Source organism: Pavona decussata, unplaced genomic scaffold, assembly GCF_977016875.1.
Source record: "Pavona decussata unplaced genomic scaffold, jaPavDecu1.1 SCAFFOLD_64, whole genome shotgun sequence".
Lineage (NCBI taxonomy): Eukaryota > Metazoa > Cnidaria > Anthozoa > Scleractinia > Agariciidae > Pavona > Pavona decussata.
The window spans coordinates 156385-178442 of record NW_028145484.1 but is presented as its reverse complement, the minus strand read 5'-3'; the positions used below and the strand labels follow the sequence as shown (position 1 = coordinate 178442).

The 22058-nt window shown below is 37.9% G+C and overlaps 1 protein-coding gene across 4 annotated transcripts in view; it reads right to left on the bottom strand.

The window, feature by feature from the left end:
* Window positions 1-21472, bottom strand: part of LOC146478250 (uncharacterized) — a 34692-nt gene extending 13220 nt beyond the window's left edge. Inside the window, exons 1-19 of one of the 4 annotated variants that reach the window (XM_085111789.1) lie at window positions 21328-21472; window positions 21081-21163; window positions 20915-20984; window positions 20638-20751; window positions 18587-18914; window positions 16578-16647; window positions 15548-15620; window positions 15060-15127; window positions 14482-14582; window positions 13804-13929; window positions 13274-13371; window positions 12905-12973; window positions 11939-12058; window positions 11035-11154; window positions 8842-8893; window positions 7905-8039; window positions 6556-6656; window positions 4519-4607; window positions 1124-1159 (exon numbers count right to left, since the gene is read on the bottom strand). In XM_085111789.1, the coding sequence (XP_084967915.1) occupies window positions 1124-1159; window positions 4519-4607; window positions 6556-6656; window positions 7905-8039; window positions 8842-8893; window positions 11035-11154; window positions 11939-12058; window positions 12905-12973; window positions 13274-13371; window positions 13804-13929; window positions 14482-14582; window positions 15060-15127; window positions 15548-15620; window positions 16578-16647; window positions 18587-18914; window positions 20638-20751; window positions 20915-20984; window positions 21081-21127 (1817 nt within the window). In that variant the 5' untranslated portion in view covers window positions 21128-21163; window positions 21328-21472. Of the gene's footprint in view, window positions 1-1123; window positions 1160-4518; window positions 4608-5824; window positions 5843-6555; window positions 6657-7904; window positions 8040-8841; window positions 8894-11034; window positions 11155-11938; window positions 12059-12904; window positions 12974-13273; window positions 13372-13803; window positions 13930-14481; window positions 14583-15059; window positions 15128-15547; window positions 15621-16577; window positions 16648-18586; window positions 18915-20637; window positions 20752-20914; window positions 20985-21080 lie in introns of all 4 variants that reach the window. The other 3 variants (XM_085111786.1, XM_085111788.1, XM_085111787.1) reach the window with 3 other exon arrangements.
* Between the last annotated feature and the right edge of the window lie 586 nt (window positions 21473-22058).

The window sequence follows — 22058 nt, the reverse complement described above, 5'->3', positions numbered from 1 at the left end:
TTTAAATGTCAAATGTATATGAAATTTTCTGGAGTTGAATTCTTGGAGACCGCACGCAAGTTTAGAAAGAGAAAGAAAAAATCGTCGTCGTGTGTTCACGTCCTTCATAAAGACCATCAGGAAATTTCACGTCCTAGTCGTGCAGTGACGGCAAAGAAATGTAACAAAAAGTGTAATGCACGTGCAAAGTTGTTGTTTTGGTTATTAAGCCTATTGCTTTTTTGACGTGTTCGCCGTTGTCGTTGCTAAAGGAAACATTGTTGAGAAAACATTGATTCTTGTTATGTTTCCGAGGTGACCAAATTAGTGGGAAGCAAACAAGATGTTTTAATGCCCTGGCCCCAGTTGTTCAAAGAGCGGATAACTTCATCCAGTGGATAAGTCGCTATCCAGTGGTACAAATGTACTCCAACAAAAGCTATTGGCAAGTTTTTCACACAATCCCATACTTAAATTAGACAAACGCTTCTACTTTATTCACAAATTATAAGGCTATAAGACAATTCTTGCACACATTTTATCTGCTGCATAGCGACCTATCCAGTGGATAAAATTATCCGCTCTTTGAACAACTGGGGCCTGGTGGCTACAACGAGGAAACATTGTTTCGGAAGGAAAATTGTTTTTGATCTGAGGCAAAAACATTTTCTTGTTTCCGAGCAGCAAAATTTGTTTCCGCAACATACGTTTCCCGCGTAGCTTGCGAACGCAGACGTATTTCCGGCTGTCGCTTCTCTCCGCCGGAGAGAAGCGACAGCCGGAAATGCGTCTGCGTTCGCACGCTATTTCCCGCGCGGCTAAACTGGAAAACAATTGCCTCCGCAATGATGTTTCCTAGTTTAGCCAGGCCTTAAAGCTCCCTGGTGTGAAATGCACACAAGGGTGATTTTCCTTTTTTTCTGAACTTAAAAGCTATCCCTAATAATTCAGCTCCTGGATAATGCGGCCGCAATACCCAAATTAACTGTGTTGGTATTTTCACAAGTCAGTCCAGAGAACGCGAACTTTTAGCTTACGTTTTCTTTGGCGTAGTCGTACTCGCTGCTTAAGGTCCCCATGAAATGTTTTGGGAAGAAATTTAAATTTTATCGCTGTTAAAACTGACACAATGACCATGTCTTACCGTGCTTCCTCAAGTTGCCTGCTCAGAGACTCTTCACTGTAGAGGAATAACAAAATAGAAGTAAATACTTAATTTCCCTTGCTAATACTATCACAGTGTGGAGTTTCATCATGACAGCAATCATTCCCTATGTGCCTATTATATGTTTCTCTAACTTGTCTTTTTCATTGGCAAGGCATTCACACTAAAGGAACAGTGCAGTGCTTTTAAATATTCCAGTTGTCGTGTCATATGTTACAGCAGTTTTTAATTGAGTGTCGTAAAACCAAAACCAAAGTAATTACTGTAGTCAATCATAACAGGCGCAAACGGCCCAATGAACCAATCAGAAATGAATGATTGAAGCGCGGGAAAACGCGAGCGAGCGGGTCATCAAGCTTTGCTCCTTATTGGTTGAAAAAATGGCGCGAGTTTTGCAAACCAATCACGGATCGAAATAAAGCAAAACCAAAGCAAAGGCGAAATTACTTTCGAAACTCAACCGAAAACCGCTCTATCATTTCTAGAACCTTCGGTGATCTGAGCTCCTGTTTAAACATTTTTATTAGAGGTGTATCATTATTATTATTATAGTGAATAACTAACAGTGTTGGTCAAAGTCCTAAATGAAAAACCTGCAAGAAAACCAATTAGCATGATGATAATCCAAGAGAATAACACTATTGTAATAACTAAAATAAAGAAATAAATGTGCGTTTCAGCGACACATCTACAGTGTCTCGGTTTCAGTCGTCCACTGTTCTCTGCATGGTCAAATTAGAATTTGGGAGGAAAAAAGGAGAACCCGGAGAAAAACCCTTGCAACGGAGACGACAACCAACCATTGCGCCATCCATACTCCCCACACCAAGATACGAGATAAAAACAAGAAATTGTAAAAGCAAAATCACAAGGAAAGTGCAAGGTCACAGACCGTACTGAATTTCTCCGAAATTTTCTAAGATGGTAAACTAATTTCACGCTCTCCAAAATACTGCCTGTCAAGTTGAAAACGGCTCGATAACAGTGCTTTATCTAGACTGAAAACCAGTTTCTTTTTTTGTCGTCTTCTCTTGAGATATTATAGTCTTTACATAGTTGTCAATCGATATGCCCACTTCAAAATGAAGATGTGATTTTCACGAGGAACGTATTTGGGAAGTCGCATTCTTCCGATTTTCTGAGGTAGGATTTCAATTTTCGCTTGAACTATGACTTAGCGGGTGATATCTTTGAAATGCCGATAAAAAATAGAAACACGTGTACTTTGGTTTGCATAAACACGCAAAGCTATTGTGATTAGTAATATCTATTGTCTTCATTTATATATCACACCAATTCAAATGTTACAGTTATTGTAATAGAATTGAATATCACAGAAGTTTGTGTCGAAATATGTTTTCTAATTTTAGAATTATTGTGCATGTTGTAAAGTTACACTTTGATGTTTACTACTGAAATATTTTAACTATTCGGAGATGAAGAAAATAACTCGTTCGCGTTTAATTACATTGTTGAAAGGTAAAAGCAATATGTAACAGTGCCCGTTCGCCACGATATTTCTAGAATGATAGATACCCGTAAAAAAGAGTTTTTCCTCTTTATCAAATTTTCCATACAAGACATTCTTAGGGCAAAGTTTTAGAAGTTGATATTTGCGAGTTTCCCACGCAAATAATTTACCAAATACAGCACGTCTCATAAGCAGGGTTGACCTCAAAATAAGTCAAAATACTATATGCACTTCTCCTTTTAAGAATTAGTTTATCTTAATTTTTCTAGTGTACGCAGTGATTCTTGCGAAATAGGCACACAAATTTCCTTGAAAGAATATCCCAGATCTTGCGTTAACTTACGGCTAATCGATGAACGCAGTGGAAAGTTTTCAAGCAAGCAAACACGGAGCACAAATGTTGCACTATATTTTCTTGCAGTATTCATTCACGTCGTCATTTCGTACTAAACCAAACCTGCTTTGTTTCTTCTACTTTTCTGCCTCTATCCTCAAAAGGTCTTCTGCAAACTCGAAGTTGTCATCAGTTTCCGCAATGTTGCAAACGGTCTGTCTGTTTAGCGAGTCTCACCTCAATTTGTCTTTGATTTTCGTCCCAACAAAACATGGGATAGCTATCCCTTGTAATGTAGAAGTATCCATATTTTACGAAATTCGATCGCTTCGAAAATCCCGACTTCCCAAATGAGTTCCACGTGAAATTTTGTTTACAAGTTTATTTCGAAGTTCGCAGTTTGATTGACAATTACGAACTTCAGAAATAACAAACAAACTTCGGAAAACGTTCGTCAAAAGTTTTGTAAAAATCACTGCAATTTTCCAGATTTTGGCAAGATTATAATGTATCTGAGATTTAATAGGCCATTTCGGAGTTGTTGTGAGCCTCATTATGAAAGCGAGGCTAAGTGCAAAGCTTTTCAGATAAAATTAGTCTTGTTTGCATATGAATGAAAACTAGTTTTCATTGTAAAAACTTTGCACTTAGACTTGCTTTCATAATGAGGTTCAAAGCAACTCGGAAATGGCCTATTCTTGTCGGTGGTGACAGAGTTGTTTCACTGCAACGAACCAAAAGGCCCGCTACTTTTACGAAGTTAAGACAAAATTTATCAAAACCGCGGCCTCAACCGAATTAAAGGGGCACTACGTGTCACGGAGATTTCTCTGAGTTTTGCTTAACACTGCTCAAATGTTTGAAAAGGTACCTTTTCTCTAACAGCAAATTGCTCCCTATGGCATTGAGAAGACAATATTAAGTGATTTGTTCTGGGAAGAACATACTATAATCCGTTTTTTTAACGATTTCTTCAAAACATAATTAACACTAGTTTCTGTGCACTAGTAGGGTTATTGTTAACAAAGCTGAACCATTATTTTGACGTTTCCATCGATAAAATTGTTTTTGGGGCCATTCAAAGTACGGTACCGCTACAAATACTGTAAGTGAAATTGCTCCTTTAAAGCCGGCTTTGCCGAGACGTTACATAGTAGTGACCAGACACATATGTATCTACTTAAAAGGACTCATTTTTTAAACATAAACAGAGGTCTACTGATTGTCTTTAACCATGGTCTAAGTTAGTAACTGGGCTGAAATGTCTGTAATCTCTGTTTAGGACAGGCCTTATGTTCTTTCAAAGAGAGAGAATTTGCTAGAAGTAAAGTTGGAAAGAATCTAAATGACCAATCTTTGGAGAACACCAAGACCATCAGTCAACACCAAGTCTAACCGTTAGCTGTCTGTTCTTGAACCAAGAAAATTCCTTTAGTAATGACAACCATTTTGAAAAGCTGGTCCCGGTTGTTTCAAGGGCGGATAACTTTATCCAGTGGATAAGTCGCGATCCGGTGGATAATAATAAAGAGTCTGGGATCTAGTTTCAAGGGCTCTCAGAATACTCACTCGGTCCCAGTTCCTCGTCTGAACACCAAGTCTGTTTCACTTCGGAACTTAGTCGACCAAGCAAGCGAGGAGGATGCACCAAGCGAATTCTGTTAATTGAAGAAAGAAATTTGTTTATAGACAACCAACTACATATGTAGTACTTGCTAACATAGGTAAGTCATATGTTAGTTTTCAGACTTTTTCTGGTAAAGAAACAAGTTCCTATATCATGTATGAACAAACACTTAAACAAGCATACAAAGGGCTTAAAAAGTGTGAAGTATTTTGACTCGAGGGTTGCTTGCTGGGCATGAGTTTATGTTGAATAAACGTATCTGTTTGGAAAGCCCTGATCCCCTCGGATATTTGGAGTTCTAATTAAATCCTCCTGGTAACACAGTTTGTAGAACTAAATAATATTAATTAAGAGCTTTCCTTCTCAATTCACTGAAGCCAAAATCATATGGTTTGTGTTTATGTCAATTCCAACAGTGCCCACCCCCCCCCCCTCCTTGTATTGACCCCCGGGAATTAGGAAATACCCATGGCTGCTCAATTGCCCCACGGTGCAGTTAAAAAAGACAGGGATTTTTTCGTTTCTGGGCTTTGCCTTTATTCTAATAAAAGCTTATTCACACCAAATTAAGTCTCAGGTGTATTAAAGTCCTCTTTCGTCGTACTATGCCAGTGATCAATTGATGGATCAGAGAATTAACTCTGTACTGTACGTTAAAGTGCTAAATGAACCCATGAAATTCCTACTGAGCGTTAGTTCTAGTAAGGAGATGGGAGATCACACGAGGCAAAGGAAACAATCTTTGACCTCGGCGGGAATTCAACCCACGGCCTCCGGATTTGATCGTCCGTTGCTCTACCAATTGAGCTATGAGGCCAGACGGGAGCAAGTCGTGCGTGAAATGGTGGTAATTGCGGTAAATGTGAATATGAAGGATACAAATGAATGTTGTGCCAGTAACCGTCCGTTCTGTGGTTCTAACATCTCATTTAAGTTCTCCCCGGGGGCAGTTAATCACGGATTTTTTTGTCTTTGTTGATGAACTTATCATTGAAATAAAGCGACGGAATTGTGAGGTGAAAACCACGTGGCCATCAAATACCCGGGGATAGACTAATGCCCTATCCCTGGGATGGGCTAAGTTGAAAAATATCCTACTAATGCCTGGGGGGAGGGGGGGGTGGAAGATGGACACTTCTGGAATTGACTCGTGCATTAAACGTGGATCTGATATAAATTCAACAGAACATTTTTTTAACCTGTTTAATAACTCATGGTTAAAAACTAGTCTCTTTTAAGGTAACTTACATGTACCCCGCGTTCTTCCTGTTAAGGGTCAGCGGATCCATTCAAAACACAACATCAGTTACGATACAAAGTAATAAGATTACGAGTTAGTATGATAAAAAGAAACATTATATGGCACTAAGCCAGGGTTAGAAGATGAGCAATGGGGCAGTAGCTTTGCTCACGATTTCAATATTATTAGAGGGGATGGTTCTATGTAGCAGTAGTCTGTTTACAGTGGTCTTTTTCCCGTTTGATTGTCGATATCTCATGCTTCCATTGAACTGACAACATCTTGGTTTGTCATGACGAGCACAACCTGGGGAGAGTGTCAAAACTTCAGAGGGGTCGGGAGTAGAGGGGAGAAAGGCAAGCAAGAAAATAGGAGATAAATCCTGACAAGAGGTCCCCTTGGTAGTTTTGGCACTTTCCCCAAGCTGCACTCGCCAATACAAACCAAGATGGTGGCAATTTGACGGAAACATACCATCTCAACACTCACGCAGTAAAATAGGGGACTGCAAACAGTTTAATGCAGTGAATAACATTGCGCTGTGAAAGTAACAAAACACAACCAAAAATTTGAAGTGTGTGAGCAGGGTAGGAAAACAGCTGAAACTCACAAGTAAATCTTGTTGTAACTTAGTGCATTGTTGATTAAATGATTAGTGTTGATGAAAAGAGATCAAAAGGCTCGGTAAGTACAAATATAGAGACATTACTTCTTAGAGAATTTCATCAAAAACAACAACAACAAAAAAATTGTTTACCTTTCTCTTCTCTCTTAACTCAGCTGCTTCTTTTGGGTGGTTGAATCGAAAAACGTTTGATGTTCCCAAGACAATCACATCACCTAACAAAAGTTACAAAAAATGAAACTAGATGCAGCGGCACATTGTACGTTTCACAAATGTCTTGGTTTCACTGAGTCTCTGGATGTGGAAGAAGTTTCAAAATAATCATGCTAGCTAAGCTAGGACAGACAATAATACAACACAAAAGAAAGCTTACTAAGGCAAATGTAAGTCACAACTGCTGCAGTGTAGCAACAAAATGATTAATTTAATTTACACCTCATCATCATCTTCCAAAAAATTATTCTCTAAGTGGAGAGTTAACTGTATTTTTTCTCCTTCCAGGCTCTTCTTGCACAATTAAGTGTCCATCACGTATGCGGCAGCACTTCTAGTAATACCTTTTTTTCTGTAGTTTTTGTATTGGTCACCCACCCCAGATCTCCAGGGTTTCACTCAAGGTCAAAACCATCACCCCATACAACTTCTGGCATGTCCACACAGAAAGCTCATGCCCTTCCCCACCACCACCTGGCAGATTACTGGGGTTGGCGGGGGGGGGGGGGGGGAGGTAGTGATATTAAGGGGGAGTTTGATTTTGGATCTCCAGGGGATAATAGCTGTGCTGGTGGAGGACTTCTATTAAAGAGTGATAGGGGTACAGCCATACCTTTCAGGGGTTAAACTTCATAAAATAGTACCAGTTAGGAGTCGCAGTCAGAGTTATTATGAAAAGTTCGTACATGTTTAAAGGGGAAGTATCATGGGGTTTTTGACCTCTTTTGTTAAAAATGGTGAAATAAGACCTGCTACAAAATAATAAATATTATTCTAGAACAACGAGAGGAAAGAAATCAACTCAATTCTTGGCAGGAACAACTCGTACTCTGTTCTAGCGCATTTTGGAAACAAAAATACGAGAACTTGAAAAACATTAGCCTAACATTTTTCAAGTTTCAATCTATACCGGCCTACTCTGTCCCTGGCCAGAGGCACTAATCAACAGTTTTACTGCACATGGGGAATAATTTATAACAAAACTAGAAAATTATTTCTTTTTGTTTCTGTCGTCAGACAAATATTTTTTGGTTTTGAAATGACAGCAAATTTTCGTGATACTTCCCCTTTAAATGGCACATGATTCTACCTCTTAGGGGTGAAATAGGACAAAATTAGGGAATCATGTCGAATTTCTGCAATTTTTTATGAATACGGAGCTCCCCTGGGGAGTGGGGGTGAGGGGAGGCTCTGTTGAACCTGCACTGCACTATTTACAGATTTACAGAAGTATTATAATTTAATTTCACCTTGAAACAGTCTTGTTGGTTTTGAAATCGAGTTTCCATTCACAGTGCACAGTGATTCCAGGGGGTTCAAGGTGACGTTGCCTTTGTTATGCTCAAATATGCAGTGATTTTGCTCTGTATCTGGCCCACTGATTACTATAATGGCAAAAAAAATCATTAGTTTGATTTTAGTGAAATGTGCCGTTTACTCAGCCTTTAAACCATAGGGACCATTAAATTGCCTTCTGGTTTGAAATGTTCTTGCAGAGAGAAATCAGCAAGATCTAGTAATATTTCTTGATTGTTTTTAATAACACAATAATTTATTCCACTTGCATTATTTTGTTGGATATGAGATAATTATAGCCAACTCGGTGCTATGCGCCTTGTTGGCTATCCATGATCTCATACCCTTGAACGCCTTGTGGAATAATAAGTATTGTTAATTATAATACCTATATGAAGAAAGTTTCTTGGCATAGTAAGAAACATTACCATAGAGAGCAGGACTTATAAATAGAGCTGATACAATATCAGAACTAAGGAAGTAAATTTGTCAGAAGTTGCTATGTCTTAGTCATCTTGACAATTTCAAAGCTATTTGTTGTAACAAATTGTCTTTGAATCATTAGACAAGAACAACTTTCCTTCAGGCAAAAGATGCTCCAAAACAAACACCGACTATAACTAAAATAGAACATGAAAATCAAAAGTGAAGCAACATCTAATTAAACGTAAGTCGACAAGATCATTAAATGAAGTGAATTTACTAAATGTACAAAGCAGTACTTGTGCATTTAGTGTTCTTGGCTCACAGTACAGTAATCACGTTGTAAATTGACAACCACCCAAGCATGATATGTCTGATTTTCACAACCTTGAACCTGTTTACATCAAAACCATTTGGCAACAACTTGATTTCAATATTGCAACAAAATGAAAAAAAAAAAATTATTACCTATGTCTTGTTTCTTTGGATTCTCAGCAAGCCCAGCAGTTGTAAATCCTTCCTACAAAAAAACAAATCCAGTGTCACTCCGATCAACAGAGATTTGATATCAATAACTGTCACACTGATGCGTGATGAGTATACGCTAACCTTAAAGTTTATGCAATGAAGTTCAAATTCTTCAAATTCTGCACTCTGATCCATTCAAGCATGAAATGCAAATTGTTGGTTACAACTTCCCACATACAATATCTATAAATCTTGATTTTGCTGTGTCAACCTCACACAAAATGTGATCAAACCTTTTAAATTAAAATCAACTGGATAAGTATCTAAGGAATTTACATTCAATTATTAGGTTTGTGTGTAGGATTTTATATAAACACAACTTGGGGATTAAAATATGCATTAATTAACCATTGAAAAGCACTTCAACATTTTTTCCTTTTGTGTACGTAACAAAAGAAGCTTGCACACACTAAAAAGAAATGAAATTGTTCATTATAATGACATTAAAAGGCTTTTAAGTTTGTAAACTGATAATTGTCATGATGCAAAGTGGTGTAAATACAAGAACAAGATTAATTTAAAAGCCAAGAAACCATACAGTCTGGTAATTTTAATGACCTCTTGTAAAGTCCCAAGAACTATAAAAGGTGTACATGTTGTAAGTTAAAATGAATCCAGGTTAAAATGATTTCAACCTAGGTTGATTTGTATTTTCACTTTCTTAAGGTTGGGTAATTTGCATCTGAAACAAATGAAAATACAAATGTAACCTACAACATACATGTACATCTAAAACAATGGCTTAACTAGAAAAATCCACCACTTGCATGAATACTAAGTCAACTTTACAATGATTGACTCAACCCCATTAAGTTCTAAGGTCAAACTGTATTCAATTCCCTTGCTTACAGATTTTTAAGTCTATCATTTCTTTTGATATTTCAACATACTGACTTTATAGGGCTTGAAGAACATGCCACAATACTGTATATTAAAATTGTCTTACTAATGCAGTAGCAATATAACGCAATATAATGCAGTTGCAACATAAGCCATCAAATGAAAATTCATTGTTCCAAAAATATCATTCAATACTCTTCCCACAGATGATTAATCTTCTGGCTTGGAGTCCCCCACCCCCCTCCTCCTCAGAATTTCCAATGAACATCCACGGGTCAAGAGTAAAGGATGTTTTTTTTCTCTGGGGGACCATTCTTGGGATAGCATTTTGTTTTCTTCTTTTACTATTACTTGTTCTCATTCCAGAATCATTAAAATGGTACTCTACGCTTACTATTTGGGGCACAATGAACGGCATGAACAACCTTTCATTCTTAATTTGGAATGGTTGTTTTTTTGTTGTTGTAAGTTGGTTTATATTCAAATCATTCTTATCATTTCCATTCTGCTTGTTCTCATTGCATAGGAGACCAGAAAAATGTGCCTATGGCCAAGAAAGCATGTGCACATGTATAAAGCAAAATGAGCCACAACATCAAATTTAATTTTAGTATAATCGTATTGCGCATAATTCCATAACAAGATGATAAAATGCACTTTACAGAGGATACTATCCAGATTAAATTGGAATTTGGAAATGCTGGTTTTTTTAAGGAGAGGGGGAAACCAGAGTATCTGAAGGAAAACCTCTCCCAAGGACAAGAACCAACAACGAACTCAACCCACATATGACGCTGAGTCCAGGAACCGAACCCAGGCCACATTGGTGGGAGGCTAGTGCTCTCTATGCCATCCCTGCTCCCCTATTTAGACAAAGATTGTCTGAATGGAGATCATAACTTCTCATTGATACATTTTGTTGATATCAGGGGGAAGTAAAGGGAGGAGGGGTCTTATTTTCAGAACAACTCAACATATCAGCCGTCAGATGACAGGCTGTACATGTTCATGTACATTGTAGTATCCTATCTTTGCCTATTATTAAGATTTGCTTACGTCTCGCTTAAATGGGCGATGAAACACTTCCTTGACTCTTCCTTGGTGGATCTAACACCGTCCATCATGTTTTGGTGGAATGAAGGTGCCATACCAGGGGTGGGGTGTAGGGAATGCAAGAAAGTCCGAGATGCATCAGCTGTGCAATTCAAATGAAGGGATGTGTACTTCCTAGAAAGACTACAACTGAGCTACGTAACAAATTTATTTGTTTATTTGTTTTAATAAATTATATACCTTGAGATGATAGACCACTATGCCGGTGCTGAGCAAGTCATCATTGACCAACACCAAATGCGGAAGTACTGAGTCCATCTTGATTCCAACACCTTCCTGTTGAAGTTTCATTTCCCTCTCCTAATAGAAGAAACAGAAGAAACAAAATACTGATGATAACATTCATTGTTTTGGAACAAGTGAAACTGCATGACTGTATTATGTGCCAGCACAGTGAAGGCATAAACTAACCCAGCTAAAAGCAATTTTGGGAATAATATGAAATTTCAGGACTTTCCACAACCCAAACAAATGTTTCTAATTTCCTGTCCATGGCTTTTCCACACCTGACCCCGGTTGTTCAAAGAGCGGATAACTAGTCTTTATCCAGCAGATAAAATGTACTTCAACCATTACATTTTATCCGCTGGATAAAGTTAACTGCTCTTTGAATAACAGGGGCTTGGAATGTAAATTTTACAGTCAACCCAGGTCACGCGTGAACAGTATTTCCAAGAATGAAATGAACATTTGAATTTCTCTTTGTAATGTCCGGCGTGTGAATGGAATGTTGTACATTTCTCTGGAAATTTATCGTTCCGAAAAAGACGCATTAACTGAAAAAAAGATTCAAAATACTTGGGAAACAATTTATTGTTATTCTTGAAATATTCAATTTTGCAATGTAAAGAAACATTCATAGCTTTATACCATCAATAAGCTAGGGAAATTTATACGGGAACTCTGAAATTTCGTTGGCGATTTTCAAAACTGACATGTAAATTTCAAAACTCCCTTCAAATTTCAAAAATATCGTTCACGTGTGACCTGGGTTGACTGTAAATTCCATAACTTTCCATGACCATGCGAACCCTAAAAGTCACTGCAGTTCTATCCCAAAATGACCTCTGTATTATGTACAAACCTCTAGAATCCTCTGCGTCTCTTTCCATCTGTCCTTCCACCGGTCTGTCAGCTCAGTCACACGCGCTTCATTTTCTGACAGCTTCTTAGCAGCAGCTATTTCAGCCTCGCCTAACATTTCCTGAAGCAACAAAGTGTATTATGAGACACTCAAAAAGATTGTAACACCGAAAGTGATAACCACTTGCCTTTGCCATGTGCTATAACTCAGTATTTTTTGTTTTTGGTTACACGTAGGTCAAGATAGAGACTATTATTTTGGTAGGAAGGGGATAAAGGCTTCTCATTAACTGTCAGCAGCCAGCTAAAAGACTGGTTTCTTGCAAATCGGATTTTGAGCCTACAGGCTGCACAATTTAATGAGAAGGCTCAAATGTTTAACAAACCTGTATATTTAAGACTTTTTTCTAAGAGTTGCCTACTTCTAGACCCTAACCATCTACTCTAAAATTTAAAGAGAACCCTGCGCTGGGAAACTGGGACAAACAGGAGAGGGAAATGGGTAAAAAATATGGGGAGGGGATGGAGACCTGAAGAAAGTTACAGTTATGACATTGGAGGGGGTGGGAAAAATACAAAAAAGAATCATGGTGGTATTGCAATAACTCCGAGGTAGGAGCCCCCTAAGAGGGGTGGGGTGGGGAGCTGGAAGGTGAAGGCTGGGACCAAGAGGCACCTCAGATAATGTGAAAAATTAGAGGCACCACTATATCCCTCCTGCTCATCTTTCTCAGTCTAAACACACTTCCTGGACTGTTACAAGACTTGAAAGCCTTTGGTTTTAGGACATTATAGGGTTACACTATGCAAAGCTTCAGCACCTTGTTTAATTTTGCAATGGTAATGTGAGAACTGCAAGTTGAGTTGCATGAACCTTGCAATTTTTTTGCACTAATGTTATCACTTTTTTTTCACAGTAGTATATTTCCTATCTGACTGTGGTTCAGCAAAATGATTCTTAGCTTACAGGGCTGATCATATTCTTCAATGTATCGATTTGAGCACGCAGTTCTCTGATCAACTTCACATTGGGATCCTGTAGAATAAAAACAAAACAGAAACATTACAGATCAGCCATCGAATAAATTTTCTGATGAAAACATATATCTCCCAAATCTTGTTCCAACATCACACTGATACTGCATCACTGCTTCTGAACGTGTACAATCACGAACAGTGTAGAAGTGGAGGAATGGCCAGCATCTGCTGGCCTAATAGTAATATTATAATGATAAAAAAAATTCTTATCAATGCTCTCCCCTGCAGGGGCTTTTCATGAATGATGAAACAAACTAGCAAATTTGTGGCAAATATAACTTAACAACAAAAACGTTACCTCATTGACAGTGGGTTTGTTGATGATGTTCTTTGCTCTGTTGGCATAGCGCAGAGTGCTCAGAGTTTCAGCATAATTGACATCTGCTGGAGAGATTGCTACAAAAGGACGGTATCAAGTAATTTAAATTAATTAAAAAAGATTTCAGGTCTGCCACAATCAGATTTCAGCTCTATACACTCAAGACGCTAGATTTAAAGCTCTGCTGGTTATTGTACAGTGTACGTGTGGCATAAGCGACAAGATACATTTAACAACCCAGTGCTCCAAGCTACGGCCACTTTAAGACACCACAGCTAAGTTCCTCAAGGTTGCCACAACTGGGGCCAACAAGACCTTAGAGTATGGAAATAGCATCAAGCCTCACAATAATTATTTTAAAACAACTTCCACATAGGATGAAAGTCTCTGGGCTCTCCATTTTCACATGACCCCTAAGTCCCCCACCCCTCCCCCGCTAGGAATTATCACCATCAGCGGCGCTTACAAGAGAGAAAGAGAGGAAGAGAAGGATGAAGTAAATTTCTTACTTGCAATCATGATTGTCTTTGAATTGCCTCCAAGACTGTCTTTAAGAAGCCATGTCAGCACAGAGTCTCTGTACGGCACAAACTTGTGGTGATGGGCTGAGCTGTGATGGGCTGTTGATGCATCAGCTTACGAGAAAAAAAATTAAAAAAATTACTAGTAAGTAGAGAATGACTTCATTATATTCAAATGCCTACACACTGTACAAAGTCATAATTTGTGAATAGTACTTCTTACGAATTGAGATTGTTTTTAAAGGCTCCTTTGTGCAGTAAATAGTTACTATCAGTTGGAAACAGGCCATTTCCAAGTTGCTTTGAACCTCATTATGAAAGTGAGGATTTGTGCATAGTCTTTATTTTGAAAATTAGTTTTCATTCATATATATTTCATATGAAAAGCTTTGCACTTACAAGTAGCATTGCTTTGAATTCATAATGAGGTTCAAAGCAACTCCGAAATGGCCTATAGCATGTAAGACAATGCACACGTGCGCTCTTTCATACTGCTGACGGCTGAATTCAATTGAATAATTATTTTGAATTTTGTCGAAACAAAAATGTTTCACTCATGCTGACAGTTTATTTAATGAATCCTAGATGTAGCTTGACCTGGTGAAACTCATTCATTTACTGCAGTGGTTAAGTTGGTGAAGGTTTAACATATTAATAATGATTTACCTAATGCAGAAATTACAGTTCCCAGAGTGACAAGAGACTTGTTGATGTTGGCTCCCTCCTTCAGTCTTTCTCCAGTCAGCCCTGTAGCATCTGCTCTTTCACTGTACAGTCACAATAAATGTAGATACATGTAGATTAATATAATACACCGTATACTTTATGCATTAATTTACACACTCTGTTGAGTTTGTGTATAAAATTACAATCAGAATTTAAATGTTAATTCATGACTTCTCTGTACATTTTACATGCATACAGTGTTAATGTAGTTGGAACCTTAGTCAATGATTATCCCAAGAGAAAATCTAAATCTTACAAATTTAGATTGACTCAACCACCAAAACAATTTATTTGTCATAAGTTTTACATTTTTGAGGAATATAAAAAATAATGTTATTTGTTGTTACAAAGCCAAGTAATTAGGGAGCTAGGTGTACCAAGCTGCAAAAATTTGATGTCAAACCATAGTAGGTGAACTTGAAGTGAACTTAGTGTGACAAAAAAAAAAATTCAAAAACAATATATTTATTAAAATAAATTAAAATAAATCATTTGATACATTGTACATGTAAATTTACCTTCCTGCTAAATCCACCAAGTTTATTTTGCTGACTGTCTCACAAGGCATATCATGGTCAAACTTTGCCTGTGAAAGCAGAATAAAAAGCAAATAAATTGAATATGAGACAGCCCCCTTGCCATAGCCCACTCAAAGGTCCTTCAGTACTCCACCCATGTGCATGGTCGGAGTATTTAAAGAGAAGCACAGCTGAGTGTGTTGGCTGAGAATAAAGGGCTGTATTTTTTTTCCTAAGCCTCTGTGGCCTCGTGCCCCAGCTGAGATGAAGATGATTGACAGATGATGATGATGATGATGACAATGAGGATAGTGGTGATGATGATGATGATGATGATGACGACGATGATTTATTCCATTTAACTGGTGTCCCAAGGTGGTCCACAATTGACAACCCTTGACTGTTTTGAACTGAAGAGCCTTTCCCTTGCAGATTGCTGTGTATAAACTATTAATTAAAACTAAAAGGACAATGGTAATCATACCAACCTGTGTGAAGTTGATGGTGAATATCGCATGAGATCTACTGCTTGTGTCATTCATACCAGTACTTGCTGTCACCCTGAAAATTTATTTTTTTTAAGAGAGTTAAAAATGAGACTCACAGTTATACACAAAAATGGTGTGACACCAACAATATTAGAAGTACAGTGCAAATGGTCTTCACCTGGGTGAAGACACATGTGTATCATTCCAGTGTTGCCTCTTCAAGAAAGACTCTTTACTCTTATATTGAAATATTATAGTTTCTCTCCATGCTCTGAACAACACATTAAAGACAAAGCTACATGGAGAAAGAGGCTGCTTAGAAATAGGGTGTTTGATTGATTCATTTTCCATCTGCACCCCCAAGGGGTACTCCCGAAAATTTTCGATAGGGGTGTGCCGCGAACGTTCTCGAGCCCTGACCCTATTTAAGGGTAAAGGAAGTGAAAACGGATAGTTACCCTTTTTAAGGACCGAACCCAAAAAATGACACCCTATACAAGGGACCCAAACAACGGCTAATGTGCATGGATAAACACAAATCTCTATGAAAATCACTTAAATTAGTTTCTAATACTTCAGCGGACACTTCAGTTTTAAAAAGCCATTTCTTTTTCGTAAAATGTGGCGCTTACAAGCTTCAATTTAACTGATACAATTTAGGTACCCTATCTAAGGACTAATCCAGGAATGCGTTGCTAAATGAGGAAAAAATGATACCCTCTTTAAGGACTGAGAACGTCAAAAACCATACTTTATCTCACGGCACGTACCTATATAGCCCATATATGGGAGTACCACCCCCCCCCCCCCCCCCGGGGTCTGCACCCTAAGAAAATTACACGTAAAGGCCTCTCATAATTTTCCTATTTGTAGCTTCAAACTTACAGGGGCATAAATACTAGACAATAACCAAGGAGGGGATAAAATCCTACTCTCTGCAATTAAAGCTTCCATAAAAAACAAAACAAATTACAAATTTTAAAACAAATGGGAGGCTGCTAGATGTCCTAGAGCATTTCAATTTCCACACCTGTGTGTGTTTCCTTGTTCCATCAAATGCTCAATTGCTGCATAGTCAGAAACAAGATGCCGAGTGAGATCTGTAAAAGGAAATCATAAATTTAATAGAAGCACTAGAAATGGGATTACTATGCAGTTTTGAGAGAAGATAAAAAGCACAAATCCTGTGGGCAATTGTATATATTTTGCCACAATAAACAGTCGACCGATAATGACAATAACAATGACGATGTTATTTCAAGTAACTTTATTGTTCAGCTTAAGTTTGTTAGCTCTGACTTCAATGATGAGTACAAAATTAAATTATTAAATAAATATTGTTATGCATAAAGAAAACAATGGCAAATGTAGACCTTGGTACATCAATACAACTGCATACAGTTTCTTCTCAAAAAACTTAGCCAGGATGACCCTGGGCCGCGTCTCATTGGCAGGACCACATGGTGAATGTGAACCTGTATGGCAGACTGCCCGATGTCTCCAAGAAGGTGCAAGTGAGGAGAATGAGGCAACCCTAAAAGCCAGAACAGCAGAACAGTGGAAAATCACCCCTTATCCTAAAACACGGAATGGGTTAGGGTTAAGGTTTAGGTTATAGTTTGTTTGGCGTGATTTTCCACTGCTCCATCTTTTAGGGTTCAGCGTGATTTTCCACCATTCCGTCATTCTGTGTTTTAGGATTTGGGTTTATTTTCTGCCATTCCAGATTTTAGGGTCGCCAAGGAGAAAAGGACTGGTAGGTCACTGTGTGTTACACTCCAAGGTAGCTACCTCCCCTCTTATCTTGTGGGAACAAACCCAAGGGATGGCAAAGTGCAGCAGAGAGAGGATGATGTACAATGCATTTGTATGTAGAGGTCCTTGTAATCTCATGCTTGTAACATAATCAATAAAATTTATCCATTTATCTTGGTTAGACATCTTATTGATCAGAAGTAACTTACATGACATGTAAATTATTGTATCAAAGGAAAATAATTTTAATTTACCTCATCACAGCACAGTAATTTGAGGACAAATAAACATAATCCATCTGGTCAAAATTGTTTGTTTTTATTAGTAAACCTCCAGACAAATATTTAAGTACATGATAATGCTACTTAAGTCGTCTGGAAACAAAATCTATTTCTAGTACAATGTAGACAATCAATCTCAGATGAATTACTCTTCTCAGACAAATTATCTATCCAGACTCAGAAGCTCAGTCTGGCTGCCATCAGCCAAACAAGAATGTCTTCTTTCGGTGTAAAATTTCAGTAGAAATTTAACTGTCCATAGAGAACTTACTCACAATTTTGATTATTTAGAACTCCACGCATTTGAATAGATTACCAAAAATTACTGTTCATTATTATATACTAATTGGTGTTGCATTTGTGTCAGATGAGACCAAGTGACTCATGACAAGATCTGTCAATTCAAGCATCGCACATTTATCAAATTCAATGTATTGAAGAATGGTTTACTTCACAGAAATTAATACACGACCATACAGCATTTGAACTTAACCAACTGAGATTTTCTTGTTTAAGCTTTAATAATTAATTTTATAACCACAAAATTACTTTTTGGAATTAATGTGATGGTATATTTTGAGTAGAACCTAAGACCTTCCAATAAGGGCATTAATGCCCTTTACTCCACTGAGTGGTGTTTGCATAAGTTTCAGAAAAAGGAAATAATTATGAGTGCTCTTATCAGGGGTCAAACCTAATTAAGACCCTCCAATTATGGGAAGGTCTTAGGTTCCACTCCTGATAGGAGCACTTGCATTTCTTTTTCCTGAGTATGCCTGTGTCACTCACTGAATAATACACCAATCTCAAAATTACTTTTTATTGACAGGTATTTGTGAATAAACAACGACATTTTCAGTCAAAAAAACATGTCTTGGATATTCAAATCCATCATCAGTTACAGAGAAAAACATTCCGTTATAGAAAAATTATGGTCAAAAACAGGTATTTTAGCACAATGTTGCTTGAGATTGCCCCTATAGAGAGCTCCATTTTAACTCACCTTGTACATAAGGTCCTTCCTTTGGATGTTCCCTGACTCTCAGGGAGTGAACAGGTCGTCCCTTCATGGGAGGTCTTAGAAGATCCCTTACGCGCTCATTGTAGATCTCCAGAAAACTGACTTCAGTTCTGTACGAGGGGCCATTTTCTGAATTATTGCGCATGCCAGAAAACAAGCCTTCGCAGATCCGTGGGATGAGGCCCTGGTTATCATGAGAACCCATCATGGTAAAAGTTTTGCCTGAACCGGTCTGCCCGTAAGCAAAGATGCAAGCATTATAACCTTCAAATGCTGCTTTGAGAACATCTGTACCAAGATCCTTGAATACCTGAAAGGATGAATATATAATACCGGTTGCATTTAAGAGTAGCTACATCATGCAGTTAAAGCACAATCTAATTTTAGTTAATTTGTAACAACATTACAGGTATTAAGAATATGTTTGCCACTGAACATTTGAAGTTTGAACTGTAAATTATGGCATTCAAAAATTGAGTTATTTGTAGCTGGGGTTTGAATGAATGCATGCTCAGCCTCAGCCAGCCCAGTCACCAAGTATTTGGCAAACTTTCAATCTGATTGGTCATACAATGGCATCCTATTTTTCAACACAATGACTTGGGAGTCCATGTAAGGCAATCAAACTTGCATCAAACAAAATAGCTTCAAAATAATTAAAACCATTTTACCAAATTTCCTTGTCAAGTAGAATAATCATTGGGTTATGCTAAAACAATTTGATGGCCCGCTTTCAGCCTCTATTTACGTTAATAGCTGGCTTGGCAAATGAGCCAATAAAATCCTTGAGCTTGCTGTCCAACGGCTAATTAGCATGCATTAATAGTAATAACCTTTACTTAACCTTGGCAGTGTTAATAGCACAAGTGCAAGTGGGCCAAACTCAAATACAAAGAAATAATTGAAATTGAGCATAACATGGTTAAAAATCCCAACAGGCAGGAGGCAGGCCAGCTGGCTATTTACAAACATGACTAAGGAGTTGAACTCAGGGTTACCAAGAAACTATTCCTGCCGGTGGACAGACAGAGCTAGACTTGAACCTGGGACCTACGGATTTCAAGTACGGCACTCAACCGTTCAGCTCCTCTATGGATCTCTCCTGCATTTAACATTAGAAGTTACACCTGACAATGAGTTTATCCAAGAAAACTCAGGTCTCTTCAACTGTTGTCACTCACTGATCATGAGAACTTTAATTTGTCTTGCATGTACACATACTCCATGAAAATATATTTATTTTACAAATGATAAGGTAATGATGTACACAACATAAACTTTTTGGTAAAAATATAAATTATCTCTGTGATCAGAAAATGACTGTGGTTTTACAGAACCAATGGAAAGGTTTCCAGCTGTGCAAATGCTGATTTGTATAATTATTATACAGCCATGCAATATACATTATTAAATTACTGCAACCTGTTTCCATGCAGCGGAGAGTTTCATTGGAAAGAATTTCAATTTGTTTTAAGCAAATATTGTGAAAGGAAATCACAAACCCACAAAGGGAATTGAAGGATTTGATTTTAATGCTATTATTCACATTGTTGTGTTTCCTATTGAAATGGAAGAAAGATGATTTGGTAGCGTAAACATAGTTTTGTCTTTCTTTATTGATCACCAATTCAACAGTTTTGAATTGCAAATGACTCTCCAATAGCTTCAAACCTCAAAAGTCGAAAATACAAGGCTTTATTTCCGGTTTTGACAACCAAAAATCAAAAGTCTAGACCTCTGGACAGTCAAAAGTGAGATGTGTGTAAACATTGTGGTGTCAAGTGAGTCGAAAATTGCTCGTTAAAATCTAAGAGGCCATTCACTGGAGGGATAATAGTGTTTACAATGTGCACTTGTTAAGCTAATGCTGGTGGCTGCGAATTTGTCATGTAGGAATGATAAACCTGAGAAAAATTTCAAAGAACGTCAGCAAATATCGCTGTGTAATGCATATAAAGCTTATGTAAACGACTAATAAAAATGTGATCAAGACGATCATGTATTCGATTGGTACAATGCAAATGTTAGCCTACCCGCTCTTGCGAAGCATAATTACGGCTACTCTCTTCCACAGACCAGTAAGAAAAATCGAACGAGAAATCCTTGACACGGCTTCGTCTCTCCCCCTCGCCAGTCACAGAACTTGCCTTCAATTCAAAGAATAATTTGGAATTAGCCGGTATACTCTATATCTAGGGAGGGTGTTTTCATACTCACTCAGTTCCACATGATGTATAAAGTTACACTTAATCATATGGTGAATAACGAATTCTACCAGCTGAACAAAAGAGAACTGATTTGGCATGTTACCTTGATGTTAAAAATCTTCGTCTTCTTTCCCTCCATTTCGATGATTTCCTGAGCTCCCATGCCAATCTCTCTGTGTGTTCAAAGGCCGTGACGTGAAAAACATAACGCCACGATCAATCGATCTCAAACACAACTTTATAAAAGTGAATAAGAAATCCAACCCTACCTTTGATTGAACGGACGCACTCTTACAGCCACCTTCACAGAAGCCATTGTATTTTTAAAAATTCCCAAAACGAACCGAAATTGCTGTATTCAAGTTAGAAATTGAAACCATATAAGCTTAAGCTTTAGGCTTAAGCTTTAGGCTTGTGAACATATTTTCTGGAAACACTCAGCTCAGGTGAATTGGAGAACGAAGATTTTGAAGCCAGCCAACATCTAGGAAAATTAACTTGCGCTATAAATTTTACCGGATAGTTGCACAGGCTACTGTGATAACTAAGCCATTGATTTCTGCACGAAAAAGCTGAAAACAATACTGAAATTCACTATTATACACGTTCACGTTACCAAAAGATCAGGAATGATATCACAGTTTACTCTCCATAGCGAGGCAGAGGACTTCCTCCGAGCGAGGCTGAAGTTCATCACGTGAGAACACTCGCCGACACTTCTTTGTTTATTTCCGGTGACTTCCGGTCCAACTTACACGCGAGAATTTTGATGAAGAGATAGGCCAAAATTATCAGCAAAGGCGAAAGTTTCCTTGGATAACGATTACAATCAGAACTACCGTTGGCCCAAAAAGGAAATATTTTTTGAGGGTTGAAAAATACGTGATGGCTCGAATTTTGTTATGTTAAAAAACAGCGCGAGGGCGTTCGGCACCCTCACAGATACGCAATTAAAAAAGTTTACGCTTAGATGACTTTGATAATTAGTGTCAGGAAAAAAGGAACAACTCTTAACGGGAAGTACAATAAATAGCAGCATTTGAAGGTTACAAGTGGCTCCCACATCGAATCTTTTAAAGAATGTCTTTAACCGTATGCCTTTAGCTCTCGAGTGCTCCTCAGTTCGGAAACTCGGCGTGAGAAAACCGGGTTCCTAATGGTCCCGTTAATGGTGCGTAACCTTAATTCTGCTTCACTTCCCCACCTACGATTATTTTCATATTATTAATAGAGATCTGGGTACGGAT